The 23362-nt window shown below is 46.5% G+C and overlaps 1 protein-coding gene across 4 annotated transcripts in view; it reads right to left on the bottom strand.

The window, feature by feature from the left end:
• LOC119161447 (rap guanine nucleotide exchange factor 1) overlaps nucleotides 1-23362 on the bottom strand; it is a 146588-nt gene that overhangs the window by 40308 nt on the left and 82918 nt on the right. For all 4 annotated transcript variants that reach the window (XM_037413915.2, XM_075879266.1, XM_037413916.2 and 1 more), the window contains 2 exons: nucleotides 14348-14657; nucleotides 12157-12251 (listed from right to left, as the gene is read on the bottom strand). In XM_037413915.2, coding sequence (XP_037269812.2) covers nucleotides 12157-12251; nucleotides 14348-14657 — 405 coding nt within the window. The remainder of the gene's footprint in view (nucleotides 1-12156; nucleotides 12252-14347; nucleotides 14658-23362) is intronic.

The raw sequence follows: 23362 nt of genomic DNA, 5'->3' as shown, positions 1-23362 counted from the left end.
TTTCAACAGTTACTGCAACCACGTTAGCAGGAGAGGGGCAAGGGCTTAGACAGTTGGAAAATGGCGCAGTTCTTGCCTCTTGAACTGCGGTGCTTAGTTTTTCTGGTCAGAAGGTCTGGGCCGGCGACGCATGGGGGAGGGCGATCGCTGACGAGGAGAGGGTGCGCGCGGCGTCACGAAGTCGGGGGTCGTTGGGAGGGCCATAGCGAGGTGACGAGACCGGCATGTATTGCGCGAAGGGTTGGCGGCCGGGTTGCGACAATCGGACATAGTCGCCGAACATCTGAGGTCGACGGCGGCAGTAGCGGGCAACGTGTCCGGGAGTGAAGCAGGCGTAGCATATCGGTCGGTTATCGGGCGTCCTCCAAGGATTGGCGACTGGTGGTGCCGCCCAAAGTGCAGTATAAGCAGCCGGGTGTGCAGGCTGTGAGCGCGAGGTGTAAGGTGGTTGCGGAAGCCTACGCACAGCGTCTGCATATGTGAACGGCGCTACTACAGGCTGCATCTCTTGCGAACAGGCGACAGGAGGAGCCACAGGCTGCGCTGCATACGTTAAGGGTGCAGCCACAGGCTGCACGGCTGGCGGATAGACGACAGGAGGGCCTACCGGCTGTGCGACACCCGGGCAGTGACCACGGCTAGATAGAGGCGGCTCGTAGTGCGCAAGAGGAACAGCTTGTGCAACCTCTTCCGATATAGCACTGCGAAGCGGGGCAGGTAGACGGGTGGTGGTCTCGTGAGTAAAGGACACTAGGGAAAGTTGGCGGGCGACTTCCTCACGGACGGAGGCTCGGACTTGCTGAAGCAAGGGTGAATTGTCAGGCATGGAGTCGAAACTGGACAGCGACTCACCATCATGCTGAGGCTGCACAGTCAGAGTGCGTTGCTTCTTTAACTCGTCGTAGCTCTGACACAAGCTGACGACTTCGGAAACTGTGCTCGGATTTCTTGCCAAGAGCATTTGAAATGCGCCGTCGTCGATGCCCTTCAGGATGTGTTTGACCTTGTCAGATTCGGGCGTGGTGTCATTCGCACGTCGGCAAAGGTCGACGACATCCTCAATATAGCTGGTAAAGGTCTCGTCAGTCTGCTGAGAGCGGACGCGCAAGCGCTGTTCTGCCCGCTGCTTGCGGACAGCCGGCCGACCAAACACTTCAGCACATGACGTCTTGAAGACGCTCCATGTGGGGATGTTGTGTTTGTGGTTTTTAAACCACAATTTGGCGACGCCAGTGGGATAAAATATGACGTGGCCCAGCTTGTCGGCTTCATCCCACTTATTGTTGGCGCTCACCAGTTCGTAATGCTCGAGCCAGTCTTCGACGTCGGTCCCATCCGCACCTCTGAAGACCTTCTGGTCCCGTAGCCTAGGATGGCCAGGGCAGTTGAACTGGGGCGAAGGTGCCGATGTAGTGGCGTTGTCAGTCATGGCAGGCGGTAGCGTGCGGCTTCGTAGCTCCAGGGTGTAGCAACGGGGATTAACAGCACGTTCCACCAAATGTGAAGAGGTTTATTAGCGTTAAAGACAGCGACAAGACAGCGTGAAGAACCGTCCAGCGATCGGCACAGCAACGAACCGAAGCACGAGCTGAGAGAGCGGGGCGTTGGCGATGCTGCTTGCTGCAGGCACATCTTCTTTACACAGCCTTCTTATTGGCTAAGAGGCCTTGCCACCTTAACAGCCCTGAAAGCAACTGATGAGATGAGTATAAATTGGACCCCATAGAGTTCTTAGAGCTCAATTTTGCTTTGTAACATGAATGCCGATGTCCAACTGTACTGTACTTGAAAGAAAAATTTGAGGTTAAATAGCGTTCATATAGGCACCAATTTTGAAAAAAAAAAGGCATTTGTAGGCACCTATAGAAATTTAGGCACATACGTCTGAACTAGGTGCTTATAGGCACTATAAAAACACTGTAAAAGGTCTTCTTAACCCCAAATTCATGCCCATACATCAAAGTGACATGATAGGAACGCAAGAAACAAAATAGACAGTTGCCTATAATCCGGTCTCTACTGATGACAGTCACGTCTGCTTTAATTCATTGGGTCGCGCTATCAACTTGATAATGTTTGTTGCCTATGTACAAAGTGTCAAACTTTAGCACTGCTTTGTTACCGTCTTGCCAATTCTGCTTTGCAAAGTTCCACAAGCGATTTCTTTCATCACTCACAACACGGAAAAAATCCTTTGAATTACTAAGGTTCGTGCCTGTTAACTTACTGGCATTTGTTAGTACTTGTTGACATCCCTTATAAGAAGAAAATTGGGCAATAATTGGGCATGTTTTATCTGCTCAATTCGTTTTATCTGCGCACTTCTCACATTAGTGAGAAGCTGCCTTAATTTTTTTTTGCTCTCACATACGATGTTCGCCTTATGTATAGCACTGATTAGTTTTCTTAAAAACTGCTCTTTATGCAGCCTCAATGTGTAGCTGAATGCAAGTAAATGGCCAACCTCAAATAATATTTCTGTACTGTCACTCACAGAATTTATGTTCATGTGCCTTCTATTTTTAAAGCATGACTCTCTTACATACTCTGCTTTTATGGGGTCACTATTAGATTGTAAGTTGTAAGAAAATAGTAAGCAAGGAGGTGATTGAGCAAGATATGTTAGAAGCATGCTTCATTAGGAAGAAAAAAAAATGCAATGTAGACGTATATCACGCACTTCATCCTCATTGGAGGAGCAGTCAGTCATCATCGTCTCTTTGGGCTCATAATCATCATCGCTTTTCAAGTGCGTGCTGCTTCACATCCGTGGTGCTTGTTCGCTCCAGAGAATAAACAGAGTCGTCATACACGGTTACAACCGAGTCATCATACGTGGTGGAGGTAGATTTATGATCCCCGATCCTCTCCTTGTCTTGTCTACTTGCTGGAGTTCCGTTCGGGCCACAGTTTGGACCCTCAGTCTAACAACATGTATCAGAGCGAGTGAGCCGACGCCCTTGCTGCTCCCATCCCTGCGCCTCAAGCCCCTTTTTACATCGTCAACCACCAGCACGACCCTCTGAACTTCGCTGGTCTCTGCAGCGAAGATGTGGAAGACTGGCTTGATAACTACTAGCGAGCAGGCGCAACTAATCACTTGGACAACTCTACCAAGCTCCGTCGTGTTTACCTTTATCTCACGGGTGTTGCAAAGACATGGTTCTTCAACCATGAGATTAACTTGATTGACTGGCCTGGCTTCAAGCAGCAGCTTTGCCAAGTCTTCAGCACACCAGCGGTTCGGTTCGCTTTTGCGAAGAGGACCCTTGGTGTTCGCACACAACAGCCCAGCGAGTCGTACACTTCGTACATCGAGGAAAAGAATGTCCTTGCCCTCTGCCGGCGAGTCAGTTTATCAATGTCCGAGTCGTACAAACTACGCCACATTCTGAAGGGCACAGGGACCACTGCCTTCAATGTCCTGGCTGTTCAGAATCCGTCTACTGTCGCTGACATCATCACCACATGTCAACAGCTCGATGAACTGGACTCTGTCCGCCTGCAATCAGGCACAAGCGAACACCGACCGGCGAATCGAGGCCTGTAACACTGACCTGCAAGACTTGATCAGGGAGATCAAGTCTTGCAGGTCCAGTAAATGGGCTTCTCGCGACCACCCACTTCTGCCATACAGCTTTCAGGCATGGCGTTACATGACATCATCAGGGAAGAACGAAAGTCCTTCACAGGCTCAGCGCATGTACCGTCACCTGCGTCGAGCCCGCTAACGCACGCGCAAGTTGCAGCCGCGCCTCCATGCAATGTAAACTCTACGTTGTCACTGCCATTGTTCGCGTCGTTTGCTGCTGCACTACCAGTCCATTTCTGATCCATGCTGCCCGACCTTCCATCTGCCCACCTAAGTGCCGCCCTTTACAGTGTAGACCACTTATAACGTAACCGCTTATAGTGCAGAACCACTGACAATGCGGTCTTTTTCTACTCCCGGTTACCCTCCCATAGAACCCCATGTATACGCACACCACTTAATGTGTAGTCCCCCAAAATGAAAGACCGGTTATAATGCGGTTGCCGGAAATTGTTTGTGACAAATGCAGCAGTGAGTGGGCTTCTGAAAGGAGGCGCGCTGGGTACAGGAGTGGAATCTGATACGTCGATGCACCGGCGCCGACGCGGCTACAGCGTACTACGTCGCTAGCGTGGCTTCGGTCGCGCGCCCCTCAACGTGACACATGCCATCCCGTCCTTATTAAATGCATGCGCTTAAAAGGTTCCTGTCCGGAAAGGCATCGTCATTAACGAGCTTGCAACAAATATTGTGTTTGCTTCCTTGTCCATAAATTGAAAACCTTTTATGGTTTTATGACGCGAGCTTTCACTTTTGCTGCCAGTGCGCTGTCGTACGTAAGCTTGGCAAGTTGTCGTCATTGCTGATTTGGCAGCCAAGAACGCGAACTTCGTATCATGCAAGCTGTTCTTGGTTCACTGCTAGTGCGATCTTTTTGACCCCGAATCTTCATGTTCTGGACAAACTTTTCGCGACAACGTACCAAACGGCAAGCTAGGCCTAATCGGCGTTAGTTGCGCTGCAATCAGTAGCGGTCGCGTGAATCTAAGTTGCGGTTTGGTATACCGAATCAATGAAACTCTTTGCAGTGGCCGCACTTGACGGGAAGAGATACATATCATTAATTAAAACGAGGGCGGCACCTGTAGCGCTCGAATAGTGGTTCGCGATTCGAATGCGATGTCTTAAATTGGGTGTACATGCGTCGATGAAATCGAATGGTTGGCATCTTTCAATGCGTCAAATTCTGGACGTGATTCGACATAGTTTCTATGTAATGCGCATAATCGAGGTGGTCTAGTAGTCGGCGACTTTCCGCGATGGTGCTTTCATTTGTTAGACACCCTCCCACCTTTTCACATTCATTTCATCGGCATTGTTAAATTCTTTTAACATTCAGAAATTTAAATGTTAGCAAGCATGCATCACGTTTCGATTTTCGGACACGTGAAGCTGTATGTTCAACACGTTTTGCGCAAGTACGACCCTTGAAAAAAATTGTTTTGGGTGCAGTGCGGTACCGCTTATAGAGCGGATATTCGCGACTCCCGCGACTTACATTATAAGCGGTATATACTGTACTACCCATATTGACGACGTCCAACATGCTCTTACTGTGGATAACGTGGCCATATATCGCACTTCTGCCGCAAGCGCCAGCAGGACGTGCGTCGGGGTTACGACATGCGCAAACAGGATTTTTCTAGTTGTGGTTCTTATGCCCGGCACTATTCATCTGTGTGGAACACTTACCGCTCAACCCGACGCCGCTCATCTTCGCCCTATCGTTCCACCTCTTTTCCACTTCGCCCTGCCTTGTTTATAACTGACAACCGATCAGAAAACTAAGTGATGCAGTTTTTGGAGGAGAAACTGCATGTAAGAGTAGGACTGCTATTCTTCCAGCACGTCCGTTCAATATGATTTCCATCGTAGTGGAATGTATTCTTGTGGATGATTTGGTGAACACCAGTGCGGCATTTTTTGTGATTAGCTATGATTTGTGTAAACGTCTCAAGAAAGTCACGACGCCTTATAAGGACCCACTCCACTTTCAGCGCAGGGGAACACCATTCGCCCTTCCGCTCTTTGCACTACCCGAGTTTTCATTGACGATATCCTTCACTAAATTCAGTTTACTGCGCTCACCCAGTGCTCTCACCAAGTAATTCTAAGCTGGGACTTTTTGTCTTCTTCTTCGGCTGCGATATGTTGTGGAGAATGTGCTCTGCTCCTTACCGATACCGACTCTATGGTCGATGAAGACATCAACAAGCCACCTCGCCTGCTCGTGCCGAAAGATATTGAACTACTGCCATGTCAAGAGTGAATTGTGACCCTAACATCTAAGGACATCGACCATGATGACGTCTTGGTGTCCCCTTTGTCCAATAGCGTAAGTAAAGGTCAGGTGTGGTACACTTTCGCAACGACTCTGCGTTCGTCATTGTCATGAATGCTACATTGGAGAAAATTCTACTTCCACAGGGCACCACAGAAGTCTACACCGTTGATGCTGAGCCTCTTAGCATTGTGCCACTGAAGCCTGTCTTCACAGAAGATCTTCCTACTTGTGAGCCTGGACCTTCCTTCCCCTTGAAACCTCTTATCAGCGATGATGTCAATGCTACTCAAGCACAGCAGCTGCTTGCTTTGCAAACAAAACACGCTGAATCTTTTGACACCTGCTCCTCGACATTGGGCCAGGCTACCACTGCAGTGCATTGCATTCAGACAGAGGGAACATCTATTGTGCAACGCTGCCCATACCCCCTGTCTCTCACTGAACGAAAAATCACCGGGGGAAACGTCCCCGACATGCTCCAACGAGAGGTCTACCATCCATCAGCTAGTCCTTCGTTATCGCCTGTGGTTTTGGTACGCAAAAAGAATGGCTCCCTGAGCTTTTACGTCAATTACCGGGCACTTAATAAGATTACACGTAAGGACGTCTACCCCATGCCACGCATTGACGATGCCCTTGATCCTCTACAAGGTGCGGAATACTTTTCAAGCCTTAATTTGCGTGCGGGATACTGGCAAATCTTGATGCAAAAAAGATGGCATTTGCAACTCCCGACGGGCTATAGGAATTTAATGTGATGCCTTTCGGGCTCTGCAATGTGCCCGTGACCTTTGAGCTTATGATTGACATCATGCTGCGTGGCCTTAAATAGAAGACCTGCCTCTGCTACCTTGATGACATTATCGTCTTTTCCTCAACGCTTCCTCAGCACCTGCAACGCCTCGATGAAGTCCTAACATGCCTCGCCGGTTCGGGTCTGCAACACCAAGAAATGCCGTTTCACCAGCAAACCCATCAAGGTTCTTGGTCATGTTGTGAGCAAAGACAAAATTCGCCTTGACACCGACAAGATTTCTGCAGTCCTTTGCTTCCCGCACCCCGGAAGGCCGAAGGAATTGCAAAGTTTTCTTGCACTCGCATCCTATTTTTTTTGTTTTATACGAAACTTCGCTTCAATAACTGTGCCACTACACAAGCTGCTTGCTTCTGATGTACCTTTCCTGTGGTCTGAAGAATGTCAATCGGCGCTTGACCAGTTGAAGGAAGTTCTCACGTCGGAGCCTGTTTTTTGATGAGACCGCCCCTACACTCTTGCGTACAGACGCCAGCAGTTGCGGTATAGGTGCTGTTCTTCTGCAACACGATGACTCTTCACGAGAAAGAGTCGTTGCATACGCTAGTAGAGTGCTGACCACTGCCGAGAAGAACTATACGATCACTGAGTAGGAGTGCCTCAGGGTGGTTTGGTCAGTACAGAAGTTCCGTCCTTAGCTGTACGGCCATCAATTCTCTATCGTAACAGACCACCATACCTTATGCTGCCTTTCTACATAGAATAACCTGTCTGGGCGCCTGGGTCAGTGGATTTTACACCTAAAAGAGTATCAATTCGAAATTATTTATAAATCTTGCAAAAGATATCAAGACGCCCATGCTCTTTTGCGTCGCCCACAACCTACGGCACCGCCTGACACTCCCGCAACCGTTCCCAACAGCACCAGTTTAGACACGACTTCCAGTCTGGTTGCCTTGCTCGCCTCACTGTCCGCCCACGAACAACCGTTCAGCTCTCACCAGCTGGCTGACCCGTACTGTCGACACATTATTGACCACCTTTCTCGAGCTTGGCGTCCACCGAACGCATGGCTTCGTCATCAACTCGACCAATTTAAGCTGGAGGATAGTAGACTATATCGTCACATTTATCACTTTGACGGTCAACGCTAGGTACCTGTCTACCACACATTCTTCGACATCATGTGCTTAACACCTTTCATGACAATGCGATGGCTGGCCATCTCGGCTTTCACAAAACCTACGACCGCATTCGAAGCTGATTTTACTGGCCTGGCCTTTCTACCGGCGTAGCGCGGTACATAGGTTCCTGCTCTCCATGCCAGCCAATTACAGTCAATGACGTGCCCCACAACACCATTTGAGGTCATAGGAGTTGATATTTATGAGCCTGAGCCTCTTCCCATCACTGGCGCTGGAAATCGATGGATAGTGACGGCCGTTGATCATTTGACGCGTTATGCCGAGACAACTTCTTTGGTTACTGGTTCCGCTGCGGAAGTTGTGAATTTCGTTCTTCAGGCCATAATTTTGCGTCATGGTGCTACTCGCATACTCCTAAGCAAACAAGGAAAAGCAGTTTTATCCCAACTGCTAAGTGAAGTTATGCGCACTTCCAGTACTACACACAAGACAGCGTCTAGCTACCATCCTCAAACGAACAGCCTGACCGAGAGATTTCACCGAAATCTTGCTGACATGATCGCTGTCTATATTCAACCAGACCACAAAACAGGGATAAATTTCTACCATTCCTTACGTTTGCCTACAATACCGCTGTTCAGCGCACAAAGGGCTACTCGCTGTTTTATCTCGTTTATGGACGTTCACCAACAGTCTTTATCGATGTTTCTTCATTGAGAACAGCACTCTATCCGCGTCATCTTGCGAGGAATATATTTCTCGCAATTCCCAGTGTCGCCTGCATGCTCGTATGAACACAAAAGCCACACAACAACAAAGGAAGGCCGCTTATGACACTTGTCATCGGAGTGTCTCATTCCGACCGGGGGACGAGGTGCTACTCTTGACACCCATTCGCACACCAGGTCTGTGCGACAAGTTCCAACTTCAGTTCATCGGCCAGTACATAGTTTTGCTGCAGACTTATTTGGTAAACTATCGCGTGACACCACTTGTCGTGCCAACTGACCGCCGTTACCACGGCACCGAAGTTCTCCATGTCTCTCCCATGGAGCTCTTTGCGCTACATTTCTTGTCACCTTGACTAGCAGTAGCCGGGCTGGCCGCTTCCACATGGTGGGAATGAGTAAGCATAAATCACGCACTTCATCCTCATCACAGGAGCAGTCAGTCATCATCGTCCCTTTTGGGCTCATAATCATCATTGCTTTTTGGGTGTGCGCTGCTTCACATCCGTGGTGCTCGTTTGATAAAAGGAGTCGTCATACGCGGTTACAACAGAGTCGTCACAGTATTAACGATACGTCGGTGGCACAGCGTTCAGCTGAATTTGATATTATTATGGGTTTCTAGGGTTTCTAAACTAGCACATGCATTGAGAGTGTTCAATTGTGTGATGTGACATATGGGGTGTTATTGCGTATGTGTGGCAGGGTGAATATGATATTGCTTTAGCGCAGCTCGGTTTGAGCGTGAAGAACAGATGCTATACAGTCAAAAAGGGGAAATAACAGACGACAATGTGTTTAGCACTTACACTGTGGTTTGTTACTGTCATATGTTTTCTCCCCAAACTTGCACATGTTTTGAAGCGCTGGCGTGGCTTTTGTCGTTCATAGAGATCCCCTAACTACAGAATTTGGCGCAGCTTGGTGCAATTTCTGTTGATATTATCAGGATGGCACAGCAAATCTGATTTGACACATTATGGCGCAGTTAGTGCAGGAGTGGAATCCCTGCATGTGCTAATCAATACTTAAAGGGGCCCTGCCACACTTTTTGAGCATGGTCAGAAAACGCTGCCGATCGGTAATAGTAGTGGCTCCCGACAACATGCGAGCCAAATATTATAGCACAGCACGCGGCCTGGAATTCACAATAAATTACTAAAGTCAGCTAAAAATTGCTTTATCTTCTCTCGACAAATGGCGGAATATGCCCGAAAATCACATGTGAATTACCCATCTATCAGCCATTGGCTGATTTGAACATGGCGCGCTCGCTCGTTACAGAGATCGCCGTGGGAGACCTCAACTTGTCCACGCATGCGCGCCAGATCACACCGAAAAAGCAGCTAATTCAAACAAAAAAAAAAAAAAGAAAAAAGAAGTGCTCAAGGCCAAGAGGCACGTCTGACCTTTTTCTGTGGCCCTGCCATCTCTCCCTGTTTAGCTTCCAGCGCTTTCATCGGGACGAGAGAAGAGAGAATGCAATTGCAGCATGTGACAAACTTTTGTAACTCTACTCGCACTGGACGGATTCTTATCATTTTTGCGGCGTTGAATTCGTGAGGCAATAAGCTTTTCCAGTGAATTCACTCCGTGGTTACTTGAAAAAGCGTTCCAGGGCCCCTTTAAAGCTCCTATTCCATAGCTACCAGCCTTGAACCTAATAAAATAGTGTGCTCGATATTACTTTGACATTATTTAGAAAACACTTGTTCACACGTAAAACTTCTTCACAATTTTCTGAAGCTGTAGCAGCTCTTAGTTAGTGTCCCCAAGCCTAGTCATGCTCTTAGCAAACCAAGAATTTGCCTCAACCAGAATCACTCCATGAGTTTATATGTCCTCCATGTCATTCATGACTGACCAAACAATACTGAAGAAGACAACAGTGTACACGAGACCCAAAGAGAATAGCTCTTGTGTTACTTTTGTAGACAGAAAGGTATGTGTAGTTCCCACAAAGAAAGAAAAAGAAAAGTCACAGTTTCACTCGAATAGTGAAGCAATAATAGCAACATCAATGAATCAGAGAAATGGTTAAAGGTTCATTATTTTTAGGACTACCAACTGTGGTGGCTTTGCTGCTAAGGTGTAGGGCTTCTAAAATTTAGGACATGGGTTCAATTCTTGTAATTTCAGCCGCATTTTGACACGGGCAAAAAGCAAGAACACTATTCATAAGGTGCACGTTAAATCGGATGCAGAATGAGGAACATCATATGGTAAAAAATTTCATAATTAAAAATGAACATTGTGTTCTATAAAGCGACAGACAGCAGCAGAGAAGCCCCAAGAATACTTTTTAAGCTTCAGTGGCGTCAAACACAAAAAACCACTTGGAAATCTGTGATGTCCCACAGAGGCACCTGCGCTGGGGTTTTAGCACGAAATTTTTGAAATGCTATGAAATGTTTGTTGTAATTCTTCTTTCAAAATATTTTTTTCGAATAATAATTTGCTTCTTCTTATGGTATGAATAAAATTTAGTTACTGAAAATACGGTCGTTTTTAAGTGCTTTGGCTAAATGGATCAATATGTTGCTTCATCTTGATTTAGTTGTTCGAATAAGTTGTGACTTGCATAAAATTCCTCTTCAACAAAGCTGCATGAGCGATCAAAGGCACGGTTTCTGTGACATAACAACCTATTCACAACTGAAAATATATGAGTACAATAGAGCTCCCAAAGGGCCAGTCAACAGGCTCCGACTTTTTTTTTTACACCCCCCAAACAAACTCAGTAATACGTAAAGTAGACCGCAGCGATCCCGTTTTCTGAATATTACAGCGCCGTGCACTGCGCACAGCCTCCATTTCGAAAAACAATTCCCGCGCTCCTTTCCTACGCTTGACCAATCTCTTTGCACGTGCAGTGATGACAACTCGGCGATCGGCGACGTGACGCAGCACGCAGCTCATCAATTGGTCTAAACCAGGTCTCAACAAACAGTAGTGAAGTAAACCACAGTCCCTGTTCCCACCCACAGCTACGGCAGAGCTATTCAATCATAAGAGTTGTGAAACTCCCCATAGGCTCCATGCATCGAAATTGGGCTACTTCACTGACCCAGTCTTTGGGAGTAAGCAAATAGTCGTGCCACTTGTTGATAGGCACACCCACTATTAAAAGCCTTATTTGTGTTTTGTGTTGCTGCTCCCAGATGGCACAGCAGTCTGCTCCCAAAAAAGTGAACTCTATAAAAATCGGGCCAACTTCCTGTCCAGGTTTTGGAACGCACTTTTGCTGCAAATCATTGTCGGCTGCAAATCGAGTGACTGGGTTGTGGAGAAGCATCGGCACCGGGTAAACGGAAAACAACCAGGCATCGCAGCAAGTGGAAGAGCATTGCGACTGATCGAGTTCGCCGATGACATAAATCGCTGACGTCTTGTCACATTGCCGAAGTGGGCAGAGTCGCGACGATAGGCCACGCCTTCCCCTTCCTCTGAAGGAGAAGGGTGGCGAGACCGCGCCTTAGAAATTTGAAACGAGCTGAACGCAATGTTTTAGCCCTTGTAACTTCCTTAATATAGCACGCATTCCCAAAATTCTTGCGGCACCATGTTCACGAAGTATATGTGCACGTATTTCTCTTTACAACATTTTTTTGGACCTTGGGGTTGTTTACTGGCCCTTTAAATAAAACTCTTACCAGTAGGACATTTTGTTGAAGTGTTCGGTGAACTTTGTCAGGTTTGGACTTGAATCTTCATTTTGCTCTTTCGCCCAAATGAGAATCTCGGAGATCTAAAGAATAATGAAAGATTATTTGGTATGAATTGTTTAGTTCACAGTGCAGAAACTTATCAGTGTCAGTAAAAGATCGGTCACTGAACTGTCTTCTCACATGTGCAAGTGAATTTTGGAGTACTTATGAATGATTTCGCACCAATGACTTGATTACTGCAGTAGCAAGACAGGCAGTTCAATATAAAACATGCATGGAAACTGAAGGCAACATATCTACTCACATAATGAATGCACTCTTTGAACTGCGTACCGTTACTTGCTTTCACAGATGTAAAGCAAGTAAGAGTGTGCTTTTAATCTAGGCTGATGATGATGCATTTGCATAATGAATGAACCCTTGAACAGGTCACATATTTTTTTTCTTCCTGCATAATAACCGCACAGAAATGCAAGCAGTGGTGTCATTTCCATCATAACTCATGATGCTGATGGCTGGCGGAGGATGCACATATAGCTTCATGTTTACTTTGGAAGTTTGATTAGGCTGTATATCCCGTTGACACAAGCATTGAGTGAATGGGCTGCTGTCTTGTATCTATTCAATTCAAATGGGTGGTGTGTAAGCAATACTGCCAGCTTCAAGCTCAAACCTGTTAAGTAAACTTTGCAGAACAGCAACCACAAATCAGGAAGATATTTTAGTATCAATGAAGCATCTGCTAGGGGAGCTGGCAGCATGAAAAGTTGAACGTTTTCAGCTTGAAGAATGTTCAATGTTTTATGTTCAACTACGGATATAATGGCCCTCTGATAAAATATAGCAAGGCACTCTTAGTAAACCACAATATTGACAACCCTGTTTCTCAGCGGCAAAAAGCAAAAGTGACGCAATAGCAACTGCAACAGAAGAAATAGTTTGCAAGCTCATGCTGAGATGAGTAACACACAAGCATGAAATAAATGCAGAGGGTGTGGCGCAGGGAATGGTAAATGAAACATCCACCAAAAATAAATAAATGCCCTAGGCTTGAGATGAGGTGATAGGTAGTGTTCTTCACACATTGCCTGCAATCTGTTAGACAAGGCAATAAAAGCTAGCTGTAAGATGCACTAGTGGCACAAGGATAAAAGTACAGTGGAACTGATCGGTTCCTACACTCGGCGACAATGTTACTTGACAGCACGATACCCATAACATACCCATAACATGACACTAAACAATCAAAACGTTTCTCTCAATCACATTTTTGTGCATAATTTTCTAAATGCATTAACATCGCAAACGAGCAATATCAAAATCAGTCACAAGCTACTGCACTAATTGCGGAGCAACAGAAATGTACGGGATCCCCGTCTCTGTAGCCTTCATTCCAATGTCAAGATGAGTTGTTGCCAAGTGATGGCCAAGTTCCAGATAAGTCCAGCAGTTTCGCTTTGGCAGCACGCTGCGATTCCCAGTAAGCGGCTTCTTCCTTGGCGGTGCGAACCTTATTATGTTTCCCCATGTAAGCGTCTGGCATTGCATGCTGCAGCCATACACTGGCTTTACACAGTACGAAGGAGTGCAAGTACAATTGGCCGTGACCTCACTACTGGCACAATTGACAGGTTGCACGCAGAGTCCAGGCAGGCAGGCAGGCAGGCAGGCTGGCAACGGAGCAGTGTATATATAGGCTAGTGAAGCAGTTGCACAGCTGTGCAACCACTTGCTAGGCAACGTACGCTGGTGTCATCGCGGCACAGAGTTTTTTTTTTTTTTTTTTGTTCGCGTTGGATACGTTACGGCCAGTTTAAACAGCTCTGCTGTTAAACTATAAATTTTTTACACATGCAAGAGTGGTGCTAAACCAATAATAAATGTTGTGCCTTATTCACAACATTGCTTACCACACCAGCTGCATGCTCTCCTAATTATCACTATCATGTATTGCTGTGAATGATAACTCAAAACGGAGTCAAATATCTGACAGCTTCGATAATGTCAAGGAAGCTGTGGTATAACAAAAACCCACAGTGTGAAAGATATGAATAACAACAACATTCCTAACTTTCACGGCAAGACTCTGATGACATAAACCTTTTAAAGGCCAAAAGTTCTATAGGCATTACAATATGTGCTTTTGACATTAAACCAGTGAGGAGTGCATCCTTACATCAATACGCTGGAAGAGATGAGCATCAAGCAGGGTCATCTGCTCGGCTAGGAGCTCTGATTTGAACTGGAGCAAGGTGGCCGGCTGGGTGGTGACACGCAAGTTGGCAAGGCTACCGGCACTACCAGAAGGGGCTCCTCCCGCCCCTGTAGAGCTCCAGGGGCCCCCATTGTGCAGTTGTGCGTGCGCTTCCCACTTCTCTACCACCTTGGCCCGCAGAGCCCTTGCCAGGCTCAGGTCTCCTCGGCCCACAAGTTGGTGCGAGAATGCTGTCAGACAGCGCACCATCTCTGGGCCCGCGTCACTCAGCCTACACACAGCAACAAAAAGAAAACCACCCAAAAAGAAGGTTCACTTATATTTTAGACATGAAGACATAAAAACGAGCTGTGGTAAATTGACATAAAGTACAAAAAAATAGCATAGAACAAATTTTATGAATATTAGGCCAGTACTTCAATGAAAACAAGTGAGACATGTATGCCCATAGACTCATGAGAGCGTTTTGAAAAAGTGCGAAAACATTGTCGCACTGACTCATGAAGGCACTATCTTGCAACTGCATAGAGTGGTATTTGGGATGAAACGGCCAAAGTAGGTGGCACAGAGCAGCACTCCTCAAGTTGTGCAGAGCAAAGTTGTGTGGACCTCACTTCCAGCTGTAGAACAACTGCACCTGCACCTTTTGTGAGTCTTCATAGCCCTGTGGCCTGTTCCTGTAAAGCAAGTCTTCTTGAATGCATCAACCATTTTTTTTTGTACATTTGCCTGTCCGTTCTTTCACTGTGGAAATTATTTAGTAGTGTGTTGCCCCTGAATATGTGCCCATCTTTCGAGAGGTAGGGGACAGTTGGGAGAATTGAGACCTTTTTCACAATTGTATTTTTAGTTTTTTTGGACTTGAATGCAGAACAATGTTGGCATATTATAAAACAGGCCTAAACAAGTTGCAAAACTTCTGAGATGCACTGGTTTGTACGGTTTCTGGTGTAGCTTTATAAAAAAAAAAGTTTGTGATTGCCAAAATTTGTCCCATCATTCCACCTGCCTCTGTGGGTGGAGTGGGACATCGTTTGTGAGGATTGGGACGTCTGTAACACAATGGTCCAAATGTCTTCAGCGACAATTATAAGCAGATGGATCAACATCAAACAACAAACAGGGCTGCACAAACTTCACTGCACCCTATTTAACACTGGCAGGTTCATTCCATATTTTTGTAAAGTCGCCACATCTTTCTTAGAAGAAAAGCAGAACTGCAAGCTCCCCCCCCCCCCCCCCAACAGGAACTGCGCAATGATTTCCTCACTAAAAATGACAAGAAAAATATCACCATTATTCACTTGAATACTTTAATTAGGCTAACTGATCTTACATATGCCATGCCAGCCATTATCCAAACCTGGTGTCATTGTCAGGCTCGTCAAAAAGGCAATGGCAAATTCGTTTTCTTCACTTCAAGAACAGGAATCCTTCAGCAAACACCATTTCATTGTTGGATTGTTGGATCGGCTGTGGCAGCAGTCTTGACTGTACTGCACTGCTACTTGAGGACTGTTGTGCTAACCCCAGATATCTTGTTTAATCATACACTTTCCCATTGTACATGTAAAGTCTTTTGTCTTACCTTCTTTTTTTTTTTTTTCGCTGTGTAATGCGGTGTGGCAGTAGGATAGAGAGAAATAGGACAGCGTCATGTTCCTCCCTCAACTCAACAGTCCCACTCCTCCCAAACTACATTTGCCAAAGTAAACAACATTCAGTGGATAAAGTTCAATCATAATGCCTAAACTTTATCTCTGAAAAAGTAAAGCGCTGATGCTTGCTTTCCAGATAAAATTTATATTAGCATTCACAAAGAGGTTGAAATCACAGAGCATTACAAGTGAGATAGCAGAAACTTAATTTTAACACGTGAAAAAGGAGACTTCCAGTAACAGAAAGCTCTATTCGCCAAAGACGCCCGCCATTACTTCCATGCAATAGGTCTCTTAGCACCATCTCATGTGTCATCAGCTAACGTCTTTGAAGTAACTGTAGATGAGATAGCCGCGTTGTCCCTTTCCTCCAATTGACGCAAACCTCCCGACTCTACACTATATGACATAAAAAAAAAATTTCCAATCCCATGCACAATTATGCTAAGAGATGAACGGGCAATTTCACTGGTCATTGGGTTTCGGTCAAATTATTGTGCAAATTTACAAAAACACATGATGACTGGAAGTCAAGATCAACTCTGAAAAATCATGAGTACAAAAAATTATCCAGCATTTTGACTGGTGGGCTCTTTCTATCTGAAGAGGAGGGAAATTCAAAAGTTATCATTAAGAAAGGTTTATCGAAATTTAACGCCACTGTAACACTACTTTCACTCTTAGAAAGTGTGGTAAAAGATTTCTCCTCGAGATTATGAAGACTAAGGAGCAACTTAATGTTGCGCTAAAAATCTGATGGGTGATGTGAGGAAAGATTTTTTCTGCAGATGGGAAAGTGGAACATGTGTGTCCACTGACACACGAAGGGTTAAAAGGAAGATAGATATTTTTTTTTAATGGCTAAGCTGGACTAGACACACTTCACACCTCAAGTTATCTGACCGGGGGATAGCTTAGTGTTCAATAAACCATAGTGTAAAAAAGAGGAAGTCTTGGACAACAAGCACAAATTATACCTCATGCCTTTGCACATCATTATTATATATTGTATAGTAGTTGCACACTGCATAAAACAATGACTGATATGGGGGGTTTAATGTCCCAAAACCACCATATGATTATGAGAGATGCAGTAGTAGAGGGATGATTTGATTGATATGTGGGGTTTACCGTCCCAAAACCACCATATGATTATGAGAGACGCCGTAGTAGAGGGCTCCGAAAATTTTGACAACCTGGGGTTCTCTAACATGCACCCAAATCTGAGCGCAAGGGCCTACAATATTTCCGCCTCTATCGGAAATGCAGCCGCCGCAACCGGGATTCGATCCCACGACGTGCAGGTCAGCAGCCGAGTACCTTAGCCACTAGACCACTGCGGCGGGGCCGGCACAAAACAAACAGCAGCATTAGTGGCACAGGCAGAAATTTATTTCCGTGGGCACACGCCCTTGATCCAAAGTAGGTGCTGCACAGGCGAGTGCGCTAAAGTGTTAATTTGTGCTCTGTATCCTATAGCAGAAAAAACATTTCTGGAGGGTGCACGTGCCCGGTGTGCCACCTCTTGGCTACCCAAATGAGTAGCGTATCCACTAAAGAAAGAAGATCAGGATAAGATAGAAGCGGGAAATGATAGGAAGTCATTCAACAAGGAATATTGCTGAAGCCAATCCTACGAGAAAATGCCTTCACCAGGCCGTAAGGTGCCAGAGGAAGTTGCGGCCCTGACAAAGACCCTTTATCAAAACAGTGACACAGTACCATTCCTTGTTGACCGATCCATTTGGGGGTGGGAGGGGAACTGTGCTAATGCAATAATGGAGAAAGAAACATTATATGAGGATGGGTGCTGTCTTTGTGCGATGCTTCTCTGCCTCTGTTAAAATTAGAGCTGTTTTTTCAGATGGATCTGTACCAATGAGCTCGCAACCAATTACTTCCAAGTCATCTTGTTGAATGACTTATCACATAATGTAGCAAGAAATCAGAATCTGCATTTCTCGCTATGACCACAGATCAGTGTAACACTTCCATCACAACGTGACACTCATATTCACTAATACCACCATATTACTGCAAACATCTTTCCTTGAAGGGACACTAAAAAGACACAATGACTTGGTTTAGATTGGCAAACTGCACACTGAGAACTCTAATGCCATGCATTTCACAATCATAAGGTAATTATCAAAGGAGAAAATCAAGATTAAATTTTTATTTTTAAATTTCGCACCGAAATCTCCATGCGTAGCATCAAAAATTTAAACAATGTTTTTTTTTATATTTTTGTGCCTGGCTTGATGAAACTCCGTATGCTAGATCTATGACACCCATAGATGACAATGTACTTGAATTTTATCAATTAGAAGCTAAGTAAGACTCAGTATAAGCCTTCAAAATTTATGACATCATGGTGCTTGTTGCGAGAATTTCACAGTGACATCTCCACCCGCATTTACTTTTGCACATTTTCTCGTTTACCAAGCCTTGTATCACGGTAAGAATGGTGTTTTCGGGATTGTGAAATTGTACTATACTACTGGCAAAAAATTGCTTTGCTCTTTAGTGCCCCTTTAAGGGATGCTAGAAATAAAGACCATGTCAGCCTGTGCCAATTATGTATTCCTTAAAAAGAACTAGGCTAATTCACATAGCAGTAAAGGGTTGATCATGGTGGCATAATCACAGAGGAATTGAAGGGTTCAGCCCTTGACACCTGTAACAGTAAAAGTTTCAAGAGACTAGCTGTGAAATGTATCCGAGAACAATAAAAAGTTAGAAGGTTGCTGCTGGATGAAGATAAATTGACCATAAAAGAGACTCAATGTAGGGTACAGTGCCAGCTTTAAAACGAAAAAGGGATCACTGAGGGAGGCATGGTAATAATAATAATAATAATAATAATAATAATAATAATAATAATAATAATAATAATAATAATGTGAGCATTATTCATACGTGTCATCTTATATGTACATACTCATCATCATCAGTCTGCCCTGTGTTGTGGGGCAGAGGCTCGTCAAGTAAAAGAAGTGTCTTGCAGCCAAAACGTTGCCTTACAAGTGGTGGAGAGTGCTTCCCGGTCCCCTGGTCTTCTCCCTGCAGCGCTTTTTCGTTATCTTCGACTACGAATCATCCCTGGAGCTCCGGTCGGGTCGCCGTCTGCGCAGTCAGCCTACGGTGATGTCGCAAGATGAGCACAACAACACGGCTCCATCCACCGCGCCTGCACCCCTGGGCATGCCTTCTTGGACTGTCACCGCCCCTCAGAAAGATCCACCAATGTTTGCCGGCCTTCGAGGTGAAGATGTTGAAGACTGGTTGGATGAGTACGACCGTGTGGGTGCGCTTAACTATTGGCATGATTCTGTGAAGCTGTCCCGCGTACCGTTCTATCTGACGGGTGTCGCTAAGACATGGTTTCTAAAACATCAGCTGGATTTCCCAGACTGGCCTACCGTTAAGCAGCAGCTCCGTCAGATATTTTCCAACCCTTCTGTACGTGCAGACATCGCCAAACGGAAGCTTGTTGAACGTGTCCAGCACTCCGGCGAGTCCTATACTTCGTACATTGAAGATGTCCTCGCCCTATGCCGTCGCGTCGACAGCTCGATGGCGGAGCATGACCGCGTTCGCCACTTGCTTAAGGCCATAGGCGCCGTCGCATTTAACGCTCTGGCGGCAAAGAACCCGACCACGGTCGCCGATATCATCAGTACATGTCAGCGACTCGATGACCAACTGATACGTTTACAGCCTGAAACAGCAGATATCAGGCCAACGCATGACGGTGAGCTCCGTGCGCTGATACGGTCCATGATCCGCGAGGAGCTGCAACTCCAAACCACCTCGTCATCTTGTGAGCTCCGCATGCAACTTCTGGAGGCAGCCTCTGCAACATTGTGAGGGAGGAACTAGCGTCCATGAAGTGTGAGCAAGCCCCGAGCTCACATACCACTCCAAGACCAACGTACGCTCAGGTGGTTGCAGCGTCACCTCCTCAGCAATCAACGCAGTATGGGTCAACTATGCAGCCTTCACTAAATGTCCTCGCCCCAAGAGCAACGCCTCCTTCTTTTCAAGCCTGGCGTCCATCTAAACCAATTTGCTATTATTGCGGAATACGCGGCCACATCTCACGGTTCTGTCGTCGACGTCAACAAGACGAAAGGCGTGGCTATGCTGACTTCGAGGGGGATGAGTTCGCCCCCTCTCCACAACATCGCCACCCATACCAACTGTACCAACGCCACTCACCCTCTCCACAGCACTTGGATGCAGCCAGTACCTTCCGCTCCTCGCGCCGTCGCTCCCCGTCACCTATGCGCCGTTCCTCGTCACCACTTCGTCCTGCTACCATGACGTCTGATCATCGCCCGGAAAACTAAACAGTGCAGCTTCAGGAGGAAAAGCTGCATTTTGCGGACTGCATCGAACTCCTCCGGAACGCCCCTCAAATGTACTTTCAGTGTGTGTTGAGGGTATATGGACTGAAGCCTTGGTGGACACAGGTGCATCGCTCTCAGTTATTAGTGTGGACTTGTGTGCCCGGTTGCGCAAAGTGAAGACACCGTATGATGGCCCTCCCCTTCGCTGTGCTAATGCGGTTTTTGTTTAGCCTTCTGGTGTTTGCACAGCACGAGTTTTTATTGAGGGCATCCTTCACCATATACAGTTCCTCGTTCTGTCATCGTGTACCAATGCGCTCATTTTAGGATGGGACTTTCTCTCCTCAGCTTCAGCCGTGATATCTTGCCGTCAGAGGGTCATTCGCATGTCAGATACTGCACTTTCGTCTGATAACTATGCCCATAGCCAGCGTTTCATCACCGCTGATGACTGTTTTATTCCTCCAGGTAATGAGCATATTCTGACCCTGACATCAGATAAGATCGGTACTGGTGATGTGTTCCTAGCACCGTGTGGACGCTACATCTCTGATGGACTTACCATCGCTCCTAGCCTGGTGCGCTTTCGTGATGGCAGAGCGTTAGTTACGGCAGTTAACCCGACTTTATTGCCTGTTGCACTGCCCCAGGCCACCAGCGTGGTTTGCTTCACAGATACCGAACCACTTTCTCTGGTGCCCCTTCACGCAGACTCGCCATCTTTCTCTACGAGTACTGATGACGATGCTACAACGGCTGCTTTAACAGCCACAATAAATCCCGATCTCACGTCAGCACAAAAGCAAGAACTTTTGGGTATGCCTCATAAACACAGCGCTTCATTTGATGTATCTTCCAAGCTTCTGGGTCGCACTTCTGTCGCCGTGCATCGAATTGAAACGGAAGGCAATACAATCGTACGCCGCCGCCCATATCGAGTGTCGTCCGCACAGTGGAAAATCATAGAGGACAACGTTGCTGATATGCTCAAATGAGATGTTATCCGGCCTTCGTCCAGCTCGTAGTCATCACCTGTAGTGCTAGTCGGAAAGAAGGATGGTTCGGTGCGATTCTGCGTCGATTATCGAGCACTTAATAAGATCATGCGCAAAGACGTCTACCCGATGCCACGAGTCGACGACGCACTTGATTCTCTGCAAGGCGCTGAATTTTTCTCCAGCCTCGATTTACGGTCTGGTTATTGGCAAATACCTATGCACGAAGCGGACAAAGAAAAAACTGCCTTTGTAACACCAGACGGGCTGTACGAATTTAACGTCATGCCTTTCGGTTTATGTAATGCTCCTGCCACGTTTGAACGCATGATGAACACAGTTCTACGCAGCCTAAAATGGAAAACATGTCTCTGTTATCTAGATGACATCGTCATTTTCTCCTCTTCTTTTCGTCAGCATCTTGATCATTTAGATGAAGTTTTGACGCGTATTTCTAATGCTGGACTTCAGCTAAACACAAAGAATTGCCACTTCGCCAACAAAAACATCAAGGTGTTGGGCCACCTTGTCAGCAAAGATGGCATTCGTCCGGATCCTGACAAGCTTGCTGCCGTGATACGCTTCCCTCGGCCAGAAAATCAGAAACGCCTACGAAGTTTCCTGGGCCTGGCATCCTACTTCCGCCGCTTCATTAGTCATTTTGCTGCCATCGCGTCGCCATTGCACAAGCTGCTGACATCCGAATCAACTTTCGCTTGGAACGATGACTGCAAGCGTGCCTTTCAAGCCCTCAAGAATGTTTTAACGTCCGACCCTGTTCAGTGCCATTTCGACGAGAACGCACCTACATGTCTGCACACCGACACGAGTGGCCATGGCATTAGTGCAGTTCTTCTACAGCGGGATGCCACTTCACGGGAAAGAGTAATAGCGTATGCTAGACGTGCTCTTACGGCTGCTGAACAGAACTACTCTATAACTGAGCAGGAGTGCCTTGCTGTCGTTTGGGCCATACAAAAATTTCGACCGTATCTTTACGGACGCCACTTCACGGTTATTACAGACCACCACGCCTTGTGCTGGCTCTCGACACTGAGAAACTTGTCTGGTCGCCTCGGTCGTTGGGTGCTCCGCCTACAAGAGTACGATTTTGACGTCGTCTATAAGTCTGGCAAAAGACACCAAGATGCAGATGCTCTCTCTCACTGCCCCCTTCTACTTTCATCATCAAGTATGTCAGCTTATTGCTCGTCTGGTGGGCAATGCACGGCGTCACCCCTCACATTACCACACCTTGCGGTTATCGACACGCCGGCTTCAAATCGCTACACCGAGTTCGCCACACGCCAGCGTGATGATCCATATTGCAATCGCATTATCCAACGCCTAAATGGCATATCATCTACTCTTAATGCTAGATTGCGCCAACAACTACGGCAATTTAAGCTCGATAACAATGTGCTCCATCTTTACGTTTACACTACTGATGGACACCGCTGGGTTCCAGTACTTCCGCGTTCTCTACGTCATCAAGTCCTCGAAGCCTTTCACGACGACCCATGTGCAGGACACTTGGGATTTCACAAAACACAAAGCCGCATCAAAAACCGTTTCTTCTGGCCGGGCATTTCTACCTTTGTGGCCAATTACATTGCATCTTGCCATCTGTGTCAACGGCGGAAGCGACCAACTTCGTCTCCTGCTGGCCTTCTGCAACCTATTCCGTGTCCCAAGACTCCATTTGCCATCGTTGGCATAGACCTACTCTGACCTCTCCCCATCACGCCAGCAGGTAATCGTTGGATTGTGACTGCTGTCGACCACCTGACACGGTACGCAGAGACTGCTGCACTACGCACAAGTTCTGCATCAGACGTCGCAGACTTCTTTCTCAACGCTATTGTATTGCCTCACGGTGCACCTCGCGTCCTCCTGAGTGATCGCGGCAAGACGTTCTTGTCTACCATAATCGAAACCCTGCTCATAACCTGTGGCACAGTACATAAGACG

The sequence above is a fragment of the Rhipicephalus microplus genome, chromosome X (genome assembly GCF_043290135.1).
Source record: "Rhipicephalus microplus isolate Deutch F79 chromosome X, USDA_Rmic, whole genome shotgun sequence".
Taxonomy (NCBI): domain Eukaryota; kingdom Metazoa; phylum Arthropoda; class Arachnida; order Ixodida; family Ixodidae; genus Rhipicephalus; species Rhipicephalus microplus.
Note: the sequence above shows the minus strand (reverse complement) of the source record. Positions and strands in the feature narration are given on the sequence as shown.